The following is a 16,686-nucleotide window of genomic DNA, read 5'->3' as shown; positions in this document are numbered from 1 at the left end:
TCTGTAACTTCAGGCATTTCACTGGTAGAAATAACATTTGATATTGTTGTAACAATGTACCCCATATTGTTCATTGTGATATGATGATATGATTATAGCATAATTATGATACAGTTTATGCAAGATGGGTCGTGTAAGATGTTATTGGAAAAGTTATGACTTTCTGAATATGGTTATCCTATTTGTATGTATTGATAATTTTTGTCAAAAGTTCTGAATTTTGATGACTTCCCTGTATTTCAAATGTAGTTACAAGTGAGTAACGCCCACTAGGGAACTTGATGTCAGTCTAGATAGATGGTTGGGAAGGGCCTATTCAGGGCAATGAGACTTTGGGGGAAACAATAGGCCTTTAGAGAAACTTATCTCCCACCTGCTGAGCCTCCCTGAGAATGCTTCAGACAGACTATACGTAGTGGATGCTATGACTCTAAAAGGCCATGTGACCAGGCCACATAACTGGTCTCATAATGAACATATGAGAATGTTCATAACTATAACATATTTACCACATTCTTTGTTACAAATAATAACCCCCTTGCTGTGCTTTTCTCCCTTTACAGGCACCTTGAGCATTTCTGAGTCATATCGATGCATCAACTGCTTCATGGCACCTTTCAACTTCACCCACTCTGACACTACAACTTTCATCCTAACGGGCATCCCTGGCCTGGAGGCTGCCCACATCTGGATTTCCATTCCTTTCTTTACATTCTACATTATCAGCCTGTTGGGAAATGTCACGCTTCTGTCAGTTGTAGGTAAGGAACAGACTCTGCAGAAGCCGATGTACCTCCTGCTCTGCATGCTGGCACTTACAGACATTGCCACACCTACCTTTGTTGTGCCAAAGGCACTGGGCATATTTTGGTTCAATTTGAAAGGCATTACTGTGGCTGGCTGCCTCACCCAGATGTTCTTCCTCCACACGATTTCTGTGATGCACTCATCCACCCTCGTGACAATGGCCTTCGATCGCTACGTTGCCATATGTAACCCTCTGAGATATGCCACCATCCTCAGCAATGCACAAATAGCTAAGCTAGGGCTTGTAGGTTTCATAAGAGCTGTTCTCTTCATTCTGCCCCTGCCCCTGCTCCTGAGTCAGCAGACATTCTGTGCCAACCGCATTATCCCCCACACGCAATGTGAGCACATAGCTCTGGAGAAGATGGTGTGTGGGCACATCAGAGTCAGCAGGATATATGGTGCTGTGCTAATGTTTGTAATCATTGGGTTTGACCTGACGTTCATTGCCATTTCATATGGTCTGATCATCAGGGCCGTCCTCAGAATCTCCTCTCATAAAGCCCACCAGAAAGCCCTCAACACTTGCACAGCCCACATCTGTGTGATGCTGACATATTATACCCCTACCTTCTTCTCCATTCTTACACACTACTTTGGTCAAGGCATCGCACGCTATGTTCATATCATCTTAGCTGACCTCTATCTCCTCATCCCTCCCATGCTCAACCCTATCATTTATGGGGTCAAAACGAAAGAGCTTCGTGACAAACGAGTCAAATACACCTGCAGAAGTTCTGCAGACACAAAGTTCACGCAAAGTTCTGCAGACACAAGAGACGATATCTCCTCAGGCCTGCAGTGTCCATCAGGGAACTGTCAAATTGTCAGAGAGTATGTGAACCAGCACTAAGTGGGATGCAGTTTGGGAGGAAGACCAGAAGTTCTGTGAGCGCCATGGTTCCCCAGTTACCCCTGGCATGGAGGAAGAGTATGCTCACAAACAATCTGTAAAAAAAGTCAGCCTTCCTTGACTGTGCAGTTCTTACGAGTTGTACTCCTAGCAGAAGGAAAATCCTTTCACCAGAAAAGGGTTAAGAAACTAAGGTAACCTCGCTGGCACCTGACCCAAAATGACCAATGAGGGACAAGGTACTTTCAAATCTGGAGGGGGGAAAAGCCTTTGTCTGTCTGTGTAATACCGTTGCTGGGAACAGATCAAGGATGCAAGCCCTTCAACTCCTGTACAGTTAGTAAGAAATCTAGCTAGAAAATGCTTTTGGATTTCTTTGTTTTGGCTTGGAAATTCACTGTCCTGGAGGACATGTGTATTCCTGTTTTTTGTATCTTTTTGTAACTTAAGGTTTTGCCTAGAGGGATTCTCTATGTTTTGAATCGGACTGCCTGAATCGGTCCATGGGCCTGCATTCACCACAACCCTCGACAGCATCCAGAATGTGTTCACCCGGGGAGGGATATCCTGGCCCACAACACATTTTTTTTCAGGAAGAGGGGCAGACCAGTTGAATAGTCATGACTAAGGTTTTTTGTCACAGATAGTTTTAGTAAAAGTCACCAACAGGTCACGAGGGTCTGCGGGGGAGACTGAAATGGGGAAGATTAAAGCCTGATCAGGAGTATGAGATCCTGAGCCGCACTTCAGGACGGGTGAGGGTCCAGCACTTACTGCCACCGCAGATAACAGCTCTGTAGCCCCCACTGCAGCCCCAGCACCTCAGAGGTCCAGAGCCCCTGCTGCAGTCCATGGGAGAGAGCTCCACGGCTCCCACTGCCAGTGGCAGCTCAGAGATCTGGGTCCCCACATGGCCAAGAGCCACTTGGAGGGCCACATACCCCCACCGCCAGAGGTGGCTGAAAGCTGCTGGTTCCTTGGCCACACGTGGCAACTGAGAGCTCAGGAGCCTCCACCCGCTGCCCCAGGGCTGAAATGGTAAATGTCACAGAGGTCTCCGAAAGTCACAGAATCTGTGACTTCTATGACTTAATCTTATCCTTAGCCATGTCTATGAACAACTCTCCGTGGTGAATGGAGAAGTGGTGGAACCCGAGTGACTGAGACAGTGACAATACTTTGTGCAGGAGGCAAAACAATCACTGACTTGCCCCAGACAGTAGAATTGTTCATCCCTGGACTCAGAGTGTCATCCGGAATTGTTAAGACCTGGAATGTTGTTGCCTCTGTAACACTGTTCAGTGCTTCTCTCCTTGGAGCTCCAAAATTATCAGTATTGGCAGGTGAGGCAACCTACTAATTCAGCAGTCCTTGATGTTATCCAGAAAGAAAGACCACAGGCATGGTTCGATGACAAAGGCATCCAGAGAGGTTTATTTCCCCCTAGGCATAATCCCATCACCCTGAGTATGAGCAAAATGAGTGAATTACCTTATGAAAGTCCTTTTCTGGGTTGTAATACCCCAATAAATCCTGAGAGAGCAAGGACTACTGAGGGTGAAGACATTAAGAATGTTGATCTACCATCTCCAAACCGATGGGTTGGTAGAGAGATTTCAAGGAACTTTTCTGGAGACATTATTAAATTCTGTAGCCTCAGATTCCGAACATTACGATCAACTCCTCCTCAACCTCCTTTAACCAATCAGGGAGGTGCCTCAAGGCTTCAAGTTTTCGCCCTTTGAACTGCTGTCTTGGAAGTCCTCAGGTAATGAACATAGACCAATAAATTCTTCAATTAAGAAATTGCCTCGAGACTTTGTGACTGTTTGCTCGAAGAATTTTGCTAAATGCACAGCAGGTACAAGAGAAGGCCGATAATAAAGGGGTCTAGCTGTGAGTGTTCCGACTGGGTGATTGTGTGTTATGGTTACAACCAAGCTTGCTCTTCAGATGATTGGTTCATTGGCAGGGACTCTTTGATGTAGTGAGGCATGTGGGCCCCATCGACTACAAGGAGCACCACCCAGAGAAGAAAAAGAAGACTAAGATAAGAACATAAAAACAGCCATGCTGGTCAGACCAATGGTCCATCTAGTCCAGTATCCTGTCTTCTGACAGTGACCAATACCAATCTTCACACTGAAAGAACAGAACAGGCTGTTCTTGAGGGATCCATCTCCTGTTCTCCAGTCCAAGCATAGGCAATCAGATGCCAGGGATTCCCAGATCTTATGTTCTTATGTTCTCCCCAAAGTTAGACATTTTGGCTTTTATCAATTCTTGAAAGATTTCACCAATTACACATCTGTTTATACGTCGCTATAAATCCAACCTATCATTTTCTAACAGTTCCCTAATGTAAGTTGGGAACTATTGTTGGGATCTTTCCTGGCTTTTGCGTCACCCCAAGGGCACTGGTAGTGAAAGAGTCCAAGTCCCTACTCCCACTCCCTTTTCCCAGAGGCCTGCCTGACCTCAAGGACTCCCCTTCCACTCTCCTGTTTGGAAGAGTCCTCGTAATGGCGATATGGCTGAGTCAAAGATTCCTGGAAGGCTGAACCCCCAGTCTCATCGTGGTCACTTAGGACAGGGGCTAGGGTGTCCCCACTCTGGGGTACTCTCTTCACACCGGACACTTCTTTGACCCACTGATCACTGCATTAACTTCAAACCAACTAGAATGTGTTAAACAGCGACTGAAAGAAAATTGGAGAGGAGTACTTGTGGCACCTTAGAGACTAAGCAGTTTATTTGAGCATCTTAAGTGATCACTCTCCTTTCAGGTTTCTTTTTTTTTTTTCCTTCTTGTTCTGTGTGTATATAAATTTCCTCACTGTATTTTCCACTAAATGCATCCGATGAAGTGAGCTGTAGCTCACGAAAGCTTATGCTCAAATAAATTGGTTAGTCTCTAAGGTGCCACAAATCCTCCTCTTCTTTTTGCGAGTACAGACTAACAGGGCTGCTACTCTGAAACCGGAAAGAAAATTAAGGCTAAATGGGAAAGTTCAAGGAAACAAGGAACCCCGTCCTGACAAACAGCCATGTCTGGGACCTAAGGACTGTTCTCTTTGTGTTCCTCACACATCCCAGGCCCCCTGCCAGCCTCTAGTTGTGCTGTGGTGATACTGCCAAGTCAGACACTGGCTTTTGCAGTGGCCACACACCCTCAGGCTCTAAGTGGCAGGACCCTTCTCCCCAGCAATTGGCCCTACATCAGATTGACGTCCTCTGTCCTGAGTCCAGTCTTCAAAGCCCTCCGGTCTGGTGACATCTCCCTGTGCTAGACCCTCTGTCCATGGCCCCAACTTGCTCTCCTGAGCTGCTCATTGTGATCGGCTACCTTGTTACTAGTTGCCGGCATCCACTGTCCTGGCTCTGTCCCTGCAGCTCCCTACTCTAGCTCAGCCGTGGCTCCCTGTTGCTGCAGCAGGTTTGTGCGGATCCAGCTCCCGGTTCTGGTCTGCTCCAGCTGCAGCTCCCCAGCTCTGCTTCAGCACTGCTGCCTTCAACTCTTCTGGCTTGTTGTGTGTTTGGTTGTCATGCTAATAGCACCTTGTTGTTGCTATGGCAACTGAGTTAGCTTATTAGGGGATAGCCCAGCCAGTTTGGGCTGGTTTGGTTAGTTCAGTGTGTGGAAAATAAATGGCTGCTTTCATGGCTCACCGCTCTCTGCGTCTCAAGTGATTCCTTCCTAAAGTGCTGCCCCCAAGGATACAACAAAGTGGCGACGAGACTGGGATCCCTGTGCTGCCCCAGCCACAGAAGGAAGTAGAAGTCAAGGCAAGCAAACAAACAAACAAAAAAAACCTACCAAAATCTTTCAGCCGTTGGAAGGGGGTAAGAACTGGCTTGTTTGCACTGACTGTGCTGGCTTGTTGGCACTGACTGTGAAACATGAAACTAAAACCATGGCTACACTTAAAGGGCCACTGGAACCTTTGGAGGAGAATGTAGTGCAGTGCCATGTGTAAACTGAGCGTTTTGATCTTTTTGTTCTTGCAAATGACATTACAGCAGAGAAGAAGGTGCCAATATTCTTAAGTGTTGTGGGAGCTAAAACCTACTCCCTGCTATGCAGCTTATTACACCCTGTTAAGCCTGAGACCAAATCTTACAGTGACATTGCAGAAATCCTGGGGTCCCATTTTTCCTCCAAACCACTGGTAATTCCTGAAGGATAGAGGTTCCACAAAAGAGGCCAAAAAGAAGAGGAAACAGTTGTACAATTTGTAGCAACTTTGAAAAGGCTAGCAAAACACCGTGAATTTAAGGAGATGTTAAATGATGCCCTGCGTGACAGGTTACTGTGTGGTTTGCAGAGTGAAACTATACAGAAGAGCCTATTGACAGAGGCTCAGCTTCCCTTACCGAAGGCTGTGGATATTGCCGTCTCCATGGAACTGGCTACAAAGGAGGCGCAATCCATCGGTGCATGCTCTAGGGTGCATAAAATGTTACAAGAACCTTCCCACAAAACTGTGCAGAGTCAGGAATGTTGCCACTGTGGTGAGCCAGGTCACAAGGCATCACAATGATGGTGTAAGGACCTGGTGTGTCGACACTATGGCAAAAAGGGACACATTGAGTGTGCCTGTAAACAAAAGAAAAAGAGGCCTGTGCTCTGGCCGACCTAAAAGGGGAACCCGTATACCCTAGAGCAGATCCAGGATGACCAAGGTGACACCTCATCGCAAGAAGAAGAGCCACTCCACGTTTTGTCTTTGGCAGTGGGCTCACATGAATACTGGGTAACCCCGTTGTTGGATGGCAAACCTATACGCAAGGAACTGGACACCGAGGCAGCCCTCTCACTGGTCTCTGAGGCTGTGTATAAAGAAAAGCTACAGCATCTTCCGTTTAAGGCAACAAAAGCTGTTCTGAAGACGTATACGGGAGAAGCTGTGCCCATGTTGGGCAGTATTGATGTTAAAGTGGAACTCAAAGGACAGGCTGCTAAATTGCCACTGTTTCTGGTGAGAGGTAGTTACCCAGCCTGAATGGGTAGGTCCTGGCTTGGGAAGATTCAGCTGAACAGGGCAGAAGTGCACCAAAGGACTAAAGAAGAAACCGGTCTGACCGCTATACTAAGGAAACATGCTGCTGTTTTTGGAGAGGATCTGGGAAGTATGAAGGGAATCACTGTCACACTGAACATGAAACCTGACAGTCAACCAAAATATCTGAGAGCCTGAACTGTGCCATATGCCATCAGGCCGAAAGTTGAAGCGGATTTGGAGTGCCTGGTCACCAATGGAGTCCTAATACCAGTTACCCATACTCCATGGGCCACTCCTATCATTCCAATCATGAAGAAAGATGGCTCCCTCCGGATTTGTGGTGATTATAAGGTCATTGTCAACACAGTGTTGTGTGCAGAGCAATACCCCTTTCCCCGCATCGATGACCTCTTCGCGGGCCTGGCTGGGTGAGAAAACTTCAGTAAGATTGATCTGAGTCAAGTGTGTTTACAGATGCATATTGATGAAAGGTCCCAAGAGCTGTTGACTATTGTGACTCATAAGGGGCTTTATCAATACTGTCGCCTACCCTTAATGTCTGTTCCCACCCTGTTCCACAGGGCTATGGACGAGATCTTGTGTGGCTTGCCAGGAGTTCAGTGCTATCTGGATGACATCCTGGTCACTGGAAGGAATGAAAAGGATCACTTAAAGAATTTAGAGGCGACCCTACAAAGACTGGAAGAGTATGGCCTACAAGTCCGCAAAGACAATTGTGAATTCTTCCAGCCCTCTGCTGAATATTTGGGACACATCATTGATGCTGAGGGTCTTCACAAGGCCCCTGCAAAAGTTAAGGCTATTGTGGAGGTTCCCCCACCTCAAAATGTTAGCCAGCTGCGCTGGTTTCTAGGACTATTGAACTATTTTGGAAAGTTCATCTCACAGTTAGCCACTCTGCTAAAACCACTTCGTAAATTCCTTGGGCAGAACGAGACCTGGAAGTGGACTGAAGCCTGAGATGTTGCATTTAACAAAAGCTAAAAATGCATTGCTAAATTCTGAAGTTCTAACACACTTTGATCTATCCTTATCCCTACAATTGGCCTGCGATGCCTCCCCTTATGGAGTGGGTGCAGTCGTGTCAAACATTATGCCTTCGGGAGAAGAGAGACCTGTTGCCTTTGCTTCACGCACTCTAAGCAAAGGAGAAACTAACTATGCCCAAATTGAATGTGAGGCATTGGGAATCATTTTTGGAATTCAGAAGTTTCATCAGTACCTGTTTTTGCGGAACTTTACTCTTCTTGCTGACCATCGCCCTCTGACGTCAATTTTTGGACCCTATCCAGGCATTCCCCCATTAGCTGCTAGTTGTATGCAACATTGGGCATTGTTACTTTCAGCACACACATATGAAATCAAATATCAGAAATCCACTCTGCTCGGCAATGTGGATGGTCTCTCAAGGTTACCTTTGCCAGTCAAACATCAAGATACTGCCCAAAAGGAAGTCTTCTACTTAAAACACGTAGAGAATACACCCATCACTGCTACTCAGATAAAGAAGGCAACTCGCATTGACCCAGTATTGTCCCAAGTTATGGACCTCGTGATGCATGGAAAATCTCAACGAAACCTCTCCGGTCTCATCGGACCTTGTTACCTGCATGTCCTGGAGGATGGAGTTATCGATCCAATCTGGTTGTTTATTGTGGGGGAGACGTGTCATTATCCCACCACCACTGAGATCACAGACGTTAGAACAGCTACATTCTGGTCACTGTGGAATAGTGCGCATGAAGGAAATTCCACGAAGCTATTTCTGGTGGCCTGGATTGGACAGTGCTATTGAAGAGAAAGCAAGAGCTTGTATGTCATGTCAGGGTGTCAGGAATGCACCCCAGTGGGTACCCCTACACCCAGGGACTGGCCTGAAAACCCATGTCAATGTATTCATGTTGACTTTGCTGGCCCCCTTGAAGGAAGCATGTCCTTAGTGGTGGTAGATGCCCATTCTAAATGGCCAGAAGTCTCCAGAATGCAGTCCACTACTGCAAAGAGTACTATCCAAAAACTACGGGGACTCTTTAGTCGTTTTGTTCTGCCAGAACAACTTGCGAGTGACAACAGACCACAGTTCATCTCTCAGGAGTTTCAAAAGTTTATGAAGGCAAATGGGATACACCACATCACTACAGCACCATATCATCCATCGACCAATGGATTGGCTGAAAGATTTGTGCAGACAATGAAACAAGCTTTGAAATCAGCAAGGAGACAACACTCCAATGGCTTGATCTTTAGCTAGGGTGAACCCACAGTTATGGGGCAAAATAATCCCTGGGGTTTAGCCGGGAATGGAGGCAGTCTACCTTTCTTCTCTAGTTTAGTGTTTGTTTTATATAGGAAATGTTCTTATAAAGGGGGGAGGAATATGTTGTGTATTTGGTTGTCATGATAATAGCAGCTTGTTGTTGCTATGGCAACTGAGTTAGATTATTAGGGGGTAGCCCAGCCAGTTTGGGCTGGTTTGGTTAGTTCAGGGTGTGGAAAATAAATGGCTGCTTTCATGGCTCACAGCTCTCTGTGTCTCAAGTGATTTCTTCCTCAACTGCTGCTCCCAAGGATACAACATGGCTGAGTGCTGCATCTGTGGCCTCAGCCCAGTTCTGCCTTCTGGGATCCTTCTCTGGACCTTTTTTTTTTTTTTTTTTTTTTTTCGTGGCTGCTACTGCTCTGCCTCCAGCTCAGCTTGAGGTACTGCATCAGGTTTCCCGCATTTTACTGCTTTAATAGCCCCAAATAACTTAAAAACGAACCTAAAAGTAGCGCAATCTCTTTCTTGAAACAAAGGGGTTTTTTATAATAAATGCAATGCTCTATACATCAAGTAACATATGAAACGTTTTGTTAGATACCTCACATAGATCTGATTTAGAAAAGAAAAGAAGCTAAAAGCCCCAGAAGGAGTTTTTCCACATAATCTACAAATCTATGAGATGCCAATCAAATTGAAAATCAAACCCCCAGTATTTGTATTGAATCCTGATTGATGGGTGGCTGGTGTTTTAAAGAAAAAATAGCAAATTATGTTGTTAAAAATTGTCTTGCCCAAGGGAGCCCAAAACCTATGTTGCGTAAAAACAACAATAACATTATTATATTATTTATTTCTAAATACATTCAGTGATGCTAGCCAATGTGCATATTCTGAGTTGCATTATATTGTTACTGTTAGTCCCTAAAAGGCAACATTTCCTCCTCGGTGTCTTCACTGGAAGTAGAATGCTTCTGCTTCTGGTCATACATATCAGCAGTAACCAGTGCAATCATTCTTTCATTGGTGCAGACTCTTCATAACAGATTTTGTATAATTGTATAGATGCAAAAATGAGACATCAGCCAATCTAGGTTGTGAAAGACTCAGGAAGGCAAGCGATTCAATCACCTGGACATATAGTGACAATCTCTGTTTCATCTGTTTCACAAACTGCCCTCAAATTCAGAGTAATGTGGTCCAGTTCTCAGAAACACATCGTTTCAAAACTCTCACCAAGAAGCTCTACTAGAATGCCCTCAATTCCTGCAGCACCTTTCCTGTATTAACATTTTCCAACCGTAACATTGAGTTTATCCTCCAGGCTTCAAGAAGGACTAGACGTAGAAAAATCAGGTATATTTCAGCACTGTCCTTACTGTATTGTCTTTGGCTGTCAGAAAGCATGGCTTCAGTTTGTCAAACTGAACAAGATACCGGTTCAAACAGGCTGAGGGCTGATAGATGACACTGAGAGAGATCAGCTGATGGTGAGAAAGTGGAAACTTAGCAGCAGAGAGATCAGTACTTGGTGATACAGTGATAAGAGGTTAGGTGTGAGGAGCTTCTCAGACTGGAACTTCCACAGTGCTGAGCTCAGCCAAAGGAGAACAGAGCACCCTTGATTAACAAGATATACTTCACCCTCTTGTCACGAAGGCTTAAAATCAGTGGCACCGGGTAATCATATTTTGCAAGTGTACTTACGCAATTTCTCACGAAGCTCGAAGGTTTTGGCCCCATAAATGATAGGATTGAACATGGAGAGAAGGAGGTAATATAGGCTGGTCAAGATGATGTGAACATGGAGAGCAATTCCCTGACCAAACTGGTATGTCACAGTGGAGAAGAGGAAGGAAGGGTAAGACATCTTCATCACACCGATATGGTCTGTGCAAGTGCTGAAAGATTTCTGGTGGGCTTTCTTGGAGGATACTCTGAGGACAGCCCTGATGAACAGACCATAGGACAGGGCAATAAGTGTCAGGTCTAACATGATGATTACAATTGCTATTACCAAACCGTACATCCTGTTGACTGTAATGTCGCCACACGACATCTTCACCACGGCCATGTGGTCACAGAACGTATGTGGGATAATGTGGTTGGCACAGAATGGCTGCCTGCTCAGGAGCAGGGGCATGGGAAGAAGGAAGAGAACAGCTCTTATCAAACCCACTAGCCCTAGCTTAGCTATTCATGCGTTGGTGATGGCAGTGGTATATCTCAGAGGGTTACATATGGCGACACAGCGATCAAAGGCCATTGTCATGAGGGTGGCTGAATGTGTCACAGAAGCCACGTGAATGAAGAACATCTGCGTGAGGCAGCCACCCACAGTAATACCTTTCAAATTGAACCAAAATATACACATTGCATTTGGCATGACGGAAGTAGATGTGCCGATTTCTGTGAGTGCCAGCATGGAGAGCGGCAGGTACATCGGCTTGTGCAGGCTCTGCTCCTTGGCTATAACATAGAGAAGCGTGAAATTTCCCAGCAGGCCCATAAAGTAGAAAATAGAGAAAGGGACGGAAATCCAGACGTGAGCAGCTTCCAAGTCAGGGATGCCCATTAGAAAGAATGCTGAAGCGTCAAAGTGTGTGAGGTTGAAAATTGCCATGGGGTGGTTCATGTGTCAGTCAGGGTCAGAAATGGTCAAGGTGCCTGTGAAGGACAGCAAGTGGGTGGTGGGAGAGGGATGGGGGGTTTACACAATTTATAACAAACTGTAGAGCAAATATTTAATACTTATTACCAATCTAGAAAGGGGGCGTTGAGGAGTGATGTGGCAACATATGCAGGTGGCACAAGATTATTTAGGTCCTAGTCAAGTCCAGAGAAGTCCTCAGAGAGAGCTAACCAAGCCAGGTGAATGGGCAGCATAATGGAAGTTGAAAAAGACTGGGATTGTTACCTTACAAAGAAGATCAATTAGAGGGGAGATGTGAAAATCTATAAAATACTGCCTGGTAGAGAGTAGATTGAGAATGTGTTCTCCATGTCTCCTAACACAAGATCAAGAGGACATTCAATTAAAGTGAAACATGGCAAATTCAAAACCAATAAAAAAAGAGTGCTCTCTTGACTCAATGCCTACTTAAACTGAGGAACTCATTGCAACAAGAGGTAGTTGAGGCCATGGGCTAAGTGAGACTTTGTGCTCAACAGAACGGGCAGGAAGGCCACAAGGCTATTGGTGTTTAGGGCAACAGGTCTGCACCTCTGTTACCTCCTGTCATAAATATAAAGGGAAGAATAAGCACCTTTCTGCATACAGTGCTATAAAATCCCTCCTGGCCAGAGGCAAAATCCTTTCACCTGTAAAGCGTTAAGAAGCTAAGGTAGCCTGGCTGGCACCTGATCCAAAATGACCAATGTGGGGACAAGATACTTTCAAATCTGGAGTGGGGGGAAAGGCTTGTCTGTCTGTGTGATACCTTTGCTGGGCACAGATCAAGGATGCAAGCCCTCGAACTCCTGTAAAGTTAGTAAGTAATCTAGCTAGAAAATGCATTAGGTTTTCTTTGTTTTGGCTTGTGAAATTCGCTGTGCTGGAGGAATTATATTCCTGTTTTTGTGTCTTTTTGTAACTTAAGGTTTTGCATAGAGGGATTCTTTATGTTTTGAATCTGACTGTCTGTGAGATTATTTTCCATTCTGATCTTACAGAGTTGTTCTCTTCTCTGTTTTTGTTCTTCTAATAAAGTTCTGTTTTTTAAGAATCTGATGGGTTTTTTTGGGTCTTAAAAATCAAGGCTGGTTTGTGCTCATCTTGTTTATTCTCAAGCCTCCCAGGAAAGGGGGTGTAAGGGCTTGGGGGGATATTTTGGGGAAAGACGTCTCCAAGTGGGATCTTCCCTGATTCTTTGTTAAATTGCTTGGTATTGGCAGCGTACCGGGTTTTAATCTAAAATAAGCTTAGGGGGGCTTTCATGCTGGTTCCCACAACTGTACCTAAGAATTCAGAGTGGGGAGGGAAGCCTGACACCTTCCTTGTTTCTTTTGGTGAGACACTTTCTTGCAGGCACCCAGCTTTGTCTGAGGCATAAGTTACAGATGTTAACAGACAAATGTAAGAAGAAACATGTGTCAGCAACTCAGCTGCTAACCCTTCTCATGCCTGAATCTCAATGACGTTTGCAGATGACAAAAAATTGGGGGATTGTAAATAATAAAGAAGACAGGTCACTGATTCAGAGCAATCTGTAAGGAGGAATAATTAGCTAAACATGAATTTCCAGTGTGGCCTTGTGGCCGAAAGAGCCAATGTGGTCCTTGGATGGTAAAAACTGGAATCTCAAGGAGAGTTAGAGAAGTTATTTTACCTTTGTATTTGGCACTGGTGTGGCTGCTTCTTGAATCCTCTGTCTAGTTGTGGTGTCCCCAGTTAAAACTGGATGTTTATCTACGGGAAGAGTTTTCAGAGAGGGGTCACAAGAATTAGTACAAATTAGAAAACATGCCTTATTGTGATAGATTCAAAGATTTGAATCTGTTTAGTTTAAACAAGATGGTTTAGGGGTGACTTGATAACTGTCGGAAACGATATACACTGTGAACTAGTATTGAATAATAGGCTTTTCAGGCTAGCATACTGAAGTGTAACAGCAAAAAGAAAAGGAGGACTTGTGACACCTCAGAGACTAACAAATTCATTTGAGCATAAGCTTTTGCTATAAGCTTTTGCGATGAAGGGAGCTGTAGCTCACGAAAGCTTATGCTCAAATAAATTTGTTAGTCTCTAAGATGCCACAGTCCTCCTTTTCTTTTTGCGGAGACAGACTAACATGGCTGTTACTCTGAGAGGTGTAACACAATCCAATATCTGGAAATTGGAGTTAAAGAATTTCTGATTGGAAATAAAGTGTACATTTTAAATGGTGTCAGTTAATTAAGCATTAGAACAATTTTCTATTCATGAGTATGTTGAATTTAACCATAATTCTCAGGTGACAGCTCTGCCTTGGAAAATGTGCACTCTGTGTGTATTTCATGAACCTGAGGGATCCCATAAGGCGCTGCATGCAAAAAAGATTTAGGTGAGAAAAATAATAACTTCACCCTGTCATAAATATAAAGGGAAGGGTAAACGCCTTTAAAATCCCTCCTGGACAGAGGAAAAATCCTCTCACCTGTAAAGGGTTAAGAAGCTAAAGATAACCTCGCTGGCACCTGACCAAAATGATCAATGAGGAGACAAGATACTTTCAAAAGCTGGCAGGAGGGAGAAAAACAAAGGGTCTGGGTCTGTCTGTATGCTGCTTTTGCCAGGGATAGAACAGGAATGGAATCTTAGAACTTTTAGTAAGTAATCTACCTCGGTATGTGTTAGATAATGATTTCCTGAAATGGATGAGAAAAGAGTTGTGCTGAATAGAATGACTATTCCTGTCTGTGTGTGTTTTTTTTTTAACTTAATGTTTTACCTAGAGGGATTCTCTATGTTTTGAATCTAATTACCCTGTAAGGTTTCTACCATTCCGATTTTACAGAGGTGATTCCTTTACTTCTATTAAAAGTCTTTTTGTAAGAAAACTGAATGTTTTTTCATTGTTCTAAGATCCCAGGGTTTGGGTCTGTGGTCACCTATTCAAATTGGTGAGGATTTTTACCAAACCTTCCCAGGAAGTGGGGTGCAAGGGTTGGGAGGATTTTTGGGGGAAAGACATGTCCAAACTATGTTTCCCAGTAAACCCAGATAAAGTTTGGTGTTGGCAGTGGAAATCCAAGGGTAAAATAATGTTGTACCTTGGGGAAGTTTTAATCTAAGCTGGTAAAAGTAAGCTTAGGAGGTTTTCATGCAGGTCCCCACATCTGTACCCTAGAGTTCAGAGTGTGGAAGGAACCTTCACACACCCCATAAAATCTTTGCACTAAGGATGAATGTACAACCCTCACCATTCATAACTAACAGAGCTGGCTCACAAATCATCCCAGAGCATCCTGGGTTTAACATCTGTCTCACACTGGCCCACTGTGTCAGTCAGCTACCAGTGGTTCCTGCATGTGGCAGCTGTATTGATCTAGGCCCTCACATGTCCCAGAGTTGCCCGCTCTCATTATATAATGTGCATAGTTCTCAGCCTGTGAGTTTTTCCTGAGCAGCAGTCCTTGAAGCACCATGTACTGTGTATCGGTGTAATAAGAGAAGCAGCATAGGTTCCTCGGCATTTGCGACCTGTGTGTAGATTTCTGACAGGAAGTCACTCCTCCCTGCCAAGGGAGCCGGTTTGATGGGAGTCATCTCACCCCCTGCAGAAGAAGAGTTGTGGGGAGCGTGGGGCTGCTCGGAGGTTGTGAAATCCACAGGTGACTGAGGTGTATGGAGAAGACACTGGCAACCAGCATGATGTTGGAAGCAAGGCAGCCTGGGATGGGGAAGGAGAGTTCAGACAGCGGGTCCAGGATATGGTGGGAGATTGAAGCAGCTGAGGTGCAAAGATCAGTCGTTCTTCCCACCAGTGAAATGTCTGAAGTTATGTATATCACTTTCAATAACAATTGGAAACAAAACGGAGAAATCGGCTGGGGTCTGCTGTTTATACTTAGGAGATTAGCTAAACTCTCAGGTAGCTCTGTTTCAGTGCGTGGCACCATCTGCTCTACTGTTGGTGATCACAGGGCCTGGAGAGACTGAATCTCCAGCAAAGCAGTGTGAAACAGGGCCAGCCCAGTTGGGTGGTTAGAGGGGTGCAGCAGTTCTCATGGCTCCCAGACTGCACCCCAGGGGTGACAACTCATCCGTCTTATACCCTCCGGACCTCAAATTTGGCCGCAAGGCACCTATGACGCAAGTATGGGGCTAGGGACAGTAGCCCAAACAGGAGAGCCACATGTAGCAGTTCTTTGATTCCTGTAGCACCATGTTCTCACCCATCCTCTCACCGAAGCAGGGTCATTTTAGTACGGGAAGAGAGGAAGGAATCACCCAGTCAGTGGAGAAGTCCCGTTGGACTAGCTCTGACCCAGGATATCATAACCCATTTCTGCACCAATCTGTGAAAGGTCAACAAAGAAGTGAAATGTGATGCCTCCCTGATGCAGAGAGTAGATTAACCATTAAAACAGTTGGTAGCTGTCAGACATAAAACAAGTTAGCACCTCCCAAGGGCCACTGGCAACTACCATTGATGTCAGAATCCTATGAGAAGAAAGCCTTTTACACGCATTTCAGCTTGCATTAATTCAGGATCATGTAATTTGGCTGCGACAGGGTGGCACTGATTTTTCAGAGGCGAATGGAATGGCTATTACAGCTGCATGGGTGGTGTGCAGCGGTACAATGCTACCATCAAGTGAAATGTGTTTTTGGCCCCCAATCTTGTGGCAGCGTTCCCAGTGAGTGCAGGTGGAAGTGCACTACACACAGGAAAGAAATCTATCACCATGTGCTGCACTGAACCGTTCGCAAACTGCATTTTGCTCTGTAAATCTGAGCCCCTGTTATTGGCAGATCATTTCTTCACTCCCAGGGGGGCTCTTAGGCTGAAGTTCTCTACGGTCTATTTTCTGCTTTTCCTGCTGCTCACAGAGTCCAGGGAATTCTATGGGAGTCCTGGGCAACCTGACAGTTCGCGGGGAGTGTTCAGGGGGATCATAAAGGTCGCTGTGCAGCATGTGAAGTGTCAGCCATGTGACATTCACACACTGATTCTCAAGCCTCTGCCTTGCAGTAGCCATAAGGAGATTTCCTTTCTCTGCTGAGCAGGATTGCAGTGACTTGCCTGTTTCTGCTTTAA

General features: G+C 45.1%; 1 protein-coding gene across 1 annotated transcript; it reads left to right on the top strand.

The window, feature by feature from the left end:
* The first annotated feature begins 571 nt into the window (after positions 1-571).
* Positions 572-1,660, top strand: LOC144278626 (olfactory receptor 52D1-like). The gene has a single exon (XM_077840045.1). The coding sequence runs from the start codon at positions 608-610 to the stop codon at positions 1,658-1,660; it is 1,053 nt and encodes a 350-aa protein (XP_077696171.1). The 5' UTR covers positions 572-607.
* Positions 1,661-16,686: the final 15,026 nt, after the last annotated feature.

The sequence above is a fragment of the Eretmochelys imbricata genome, chromosome 1 (genome assembly GCF_965152235.1).
Source record: "Eretmochelys imbricata isolate rEreImb1 chromosome 1, rEreImb1.hap1, whole genome shotgun sequence".
NCBI lineage: Eukaryota > Metazoa > Chordata > Testudines > Cheloniidae > Eretmochelys > Eretmochelys imbricata.
The sequence above is the reverse complement of the archived record's forward strand: the minus strand, read 5'-3'. Positions and strand labels throughout refer to the sequence as shown.

Excerpts from the sequence above, each read along its gene's own strand:
- LOC144278626 (XM_077840045.1), top strand. The coding sequence starts at position 608 with ATGGCACCTTTCAACTTCACCCACTCTGACACTACAACTTTCATCCTA.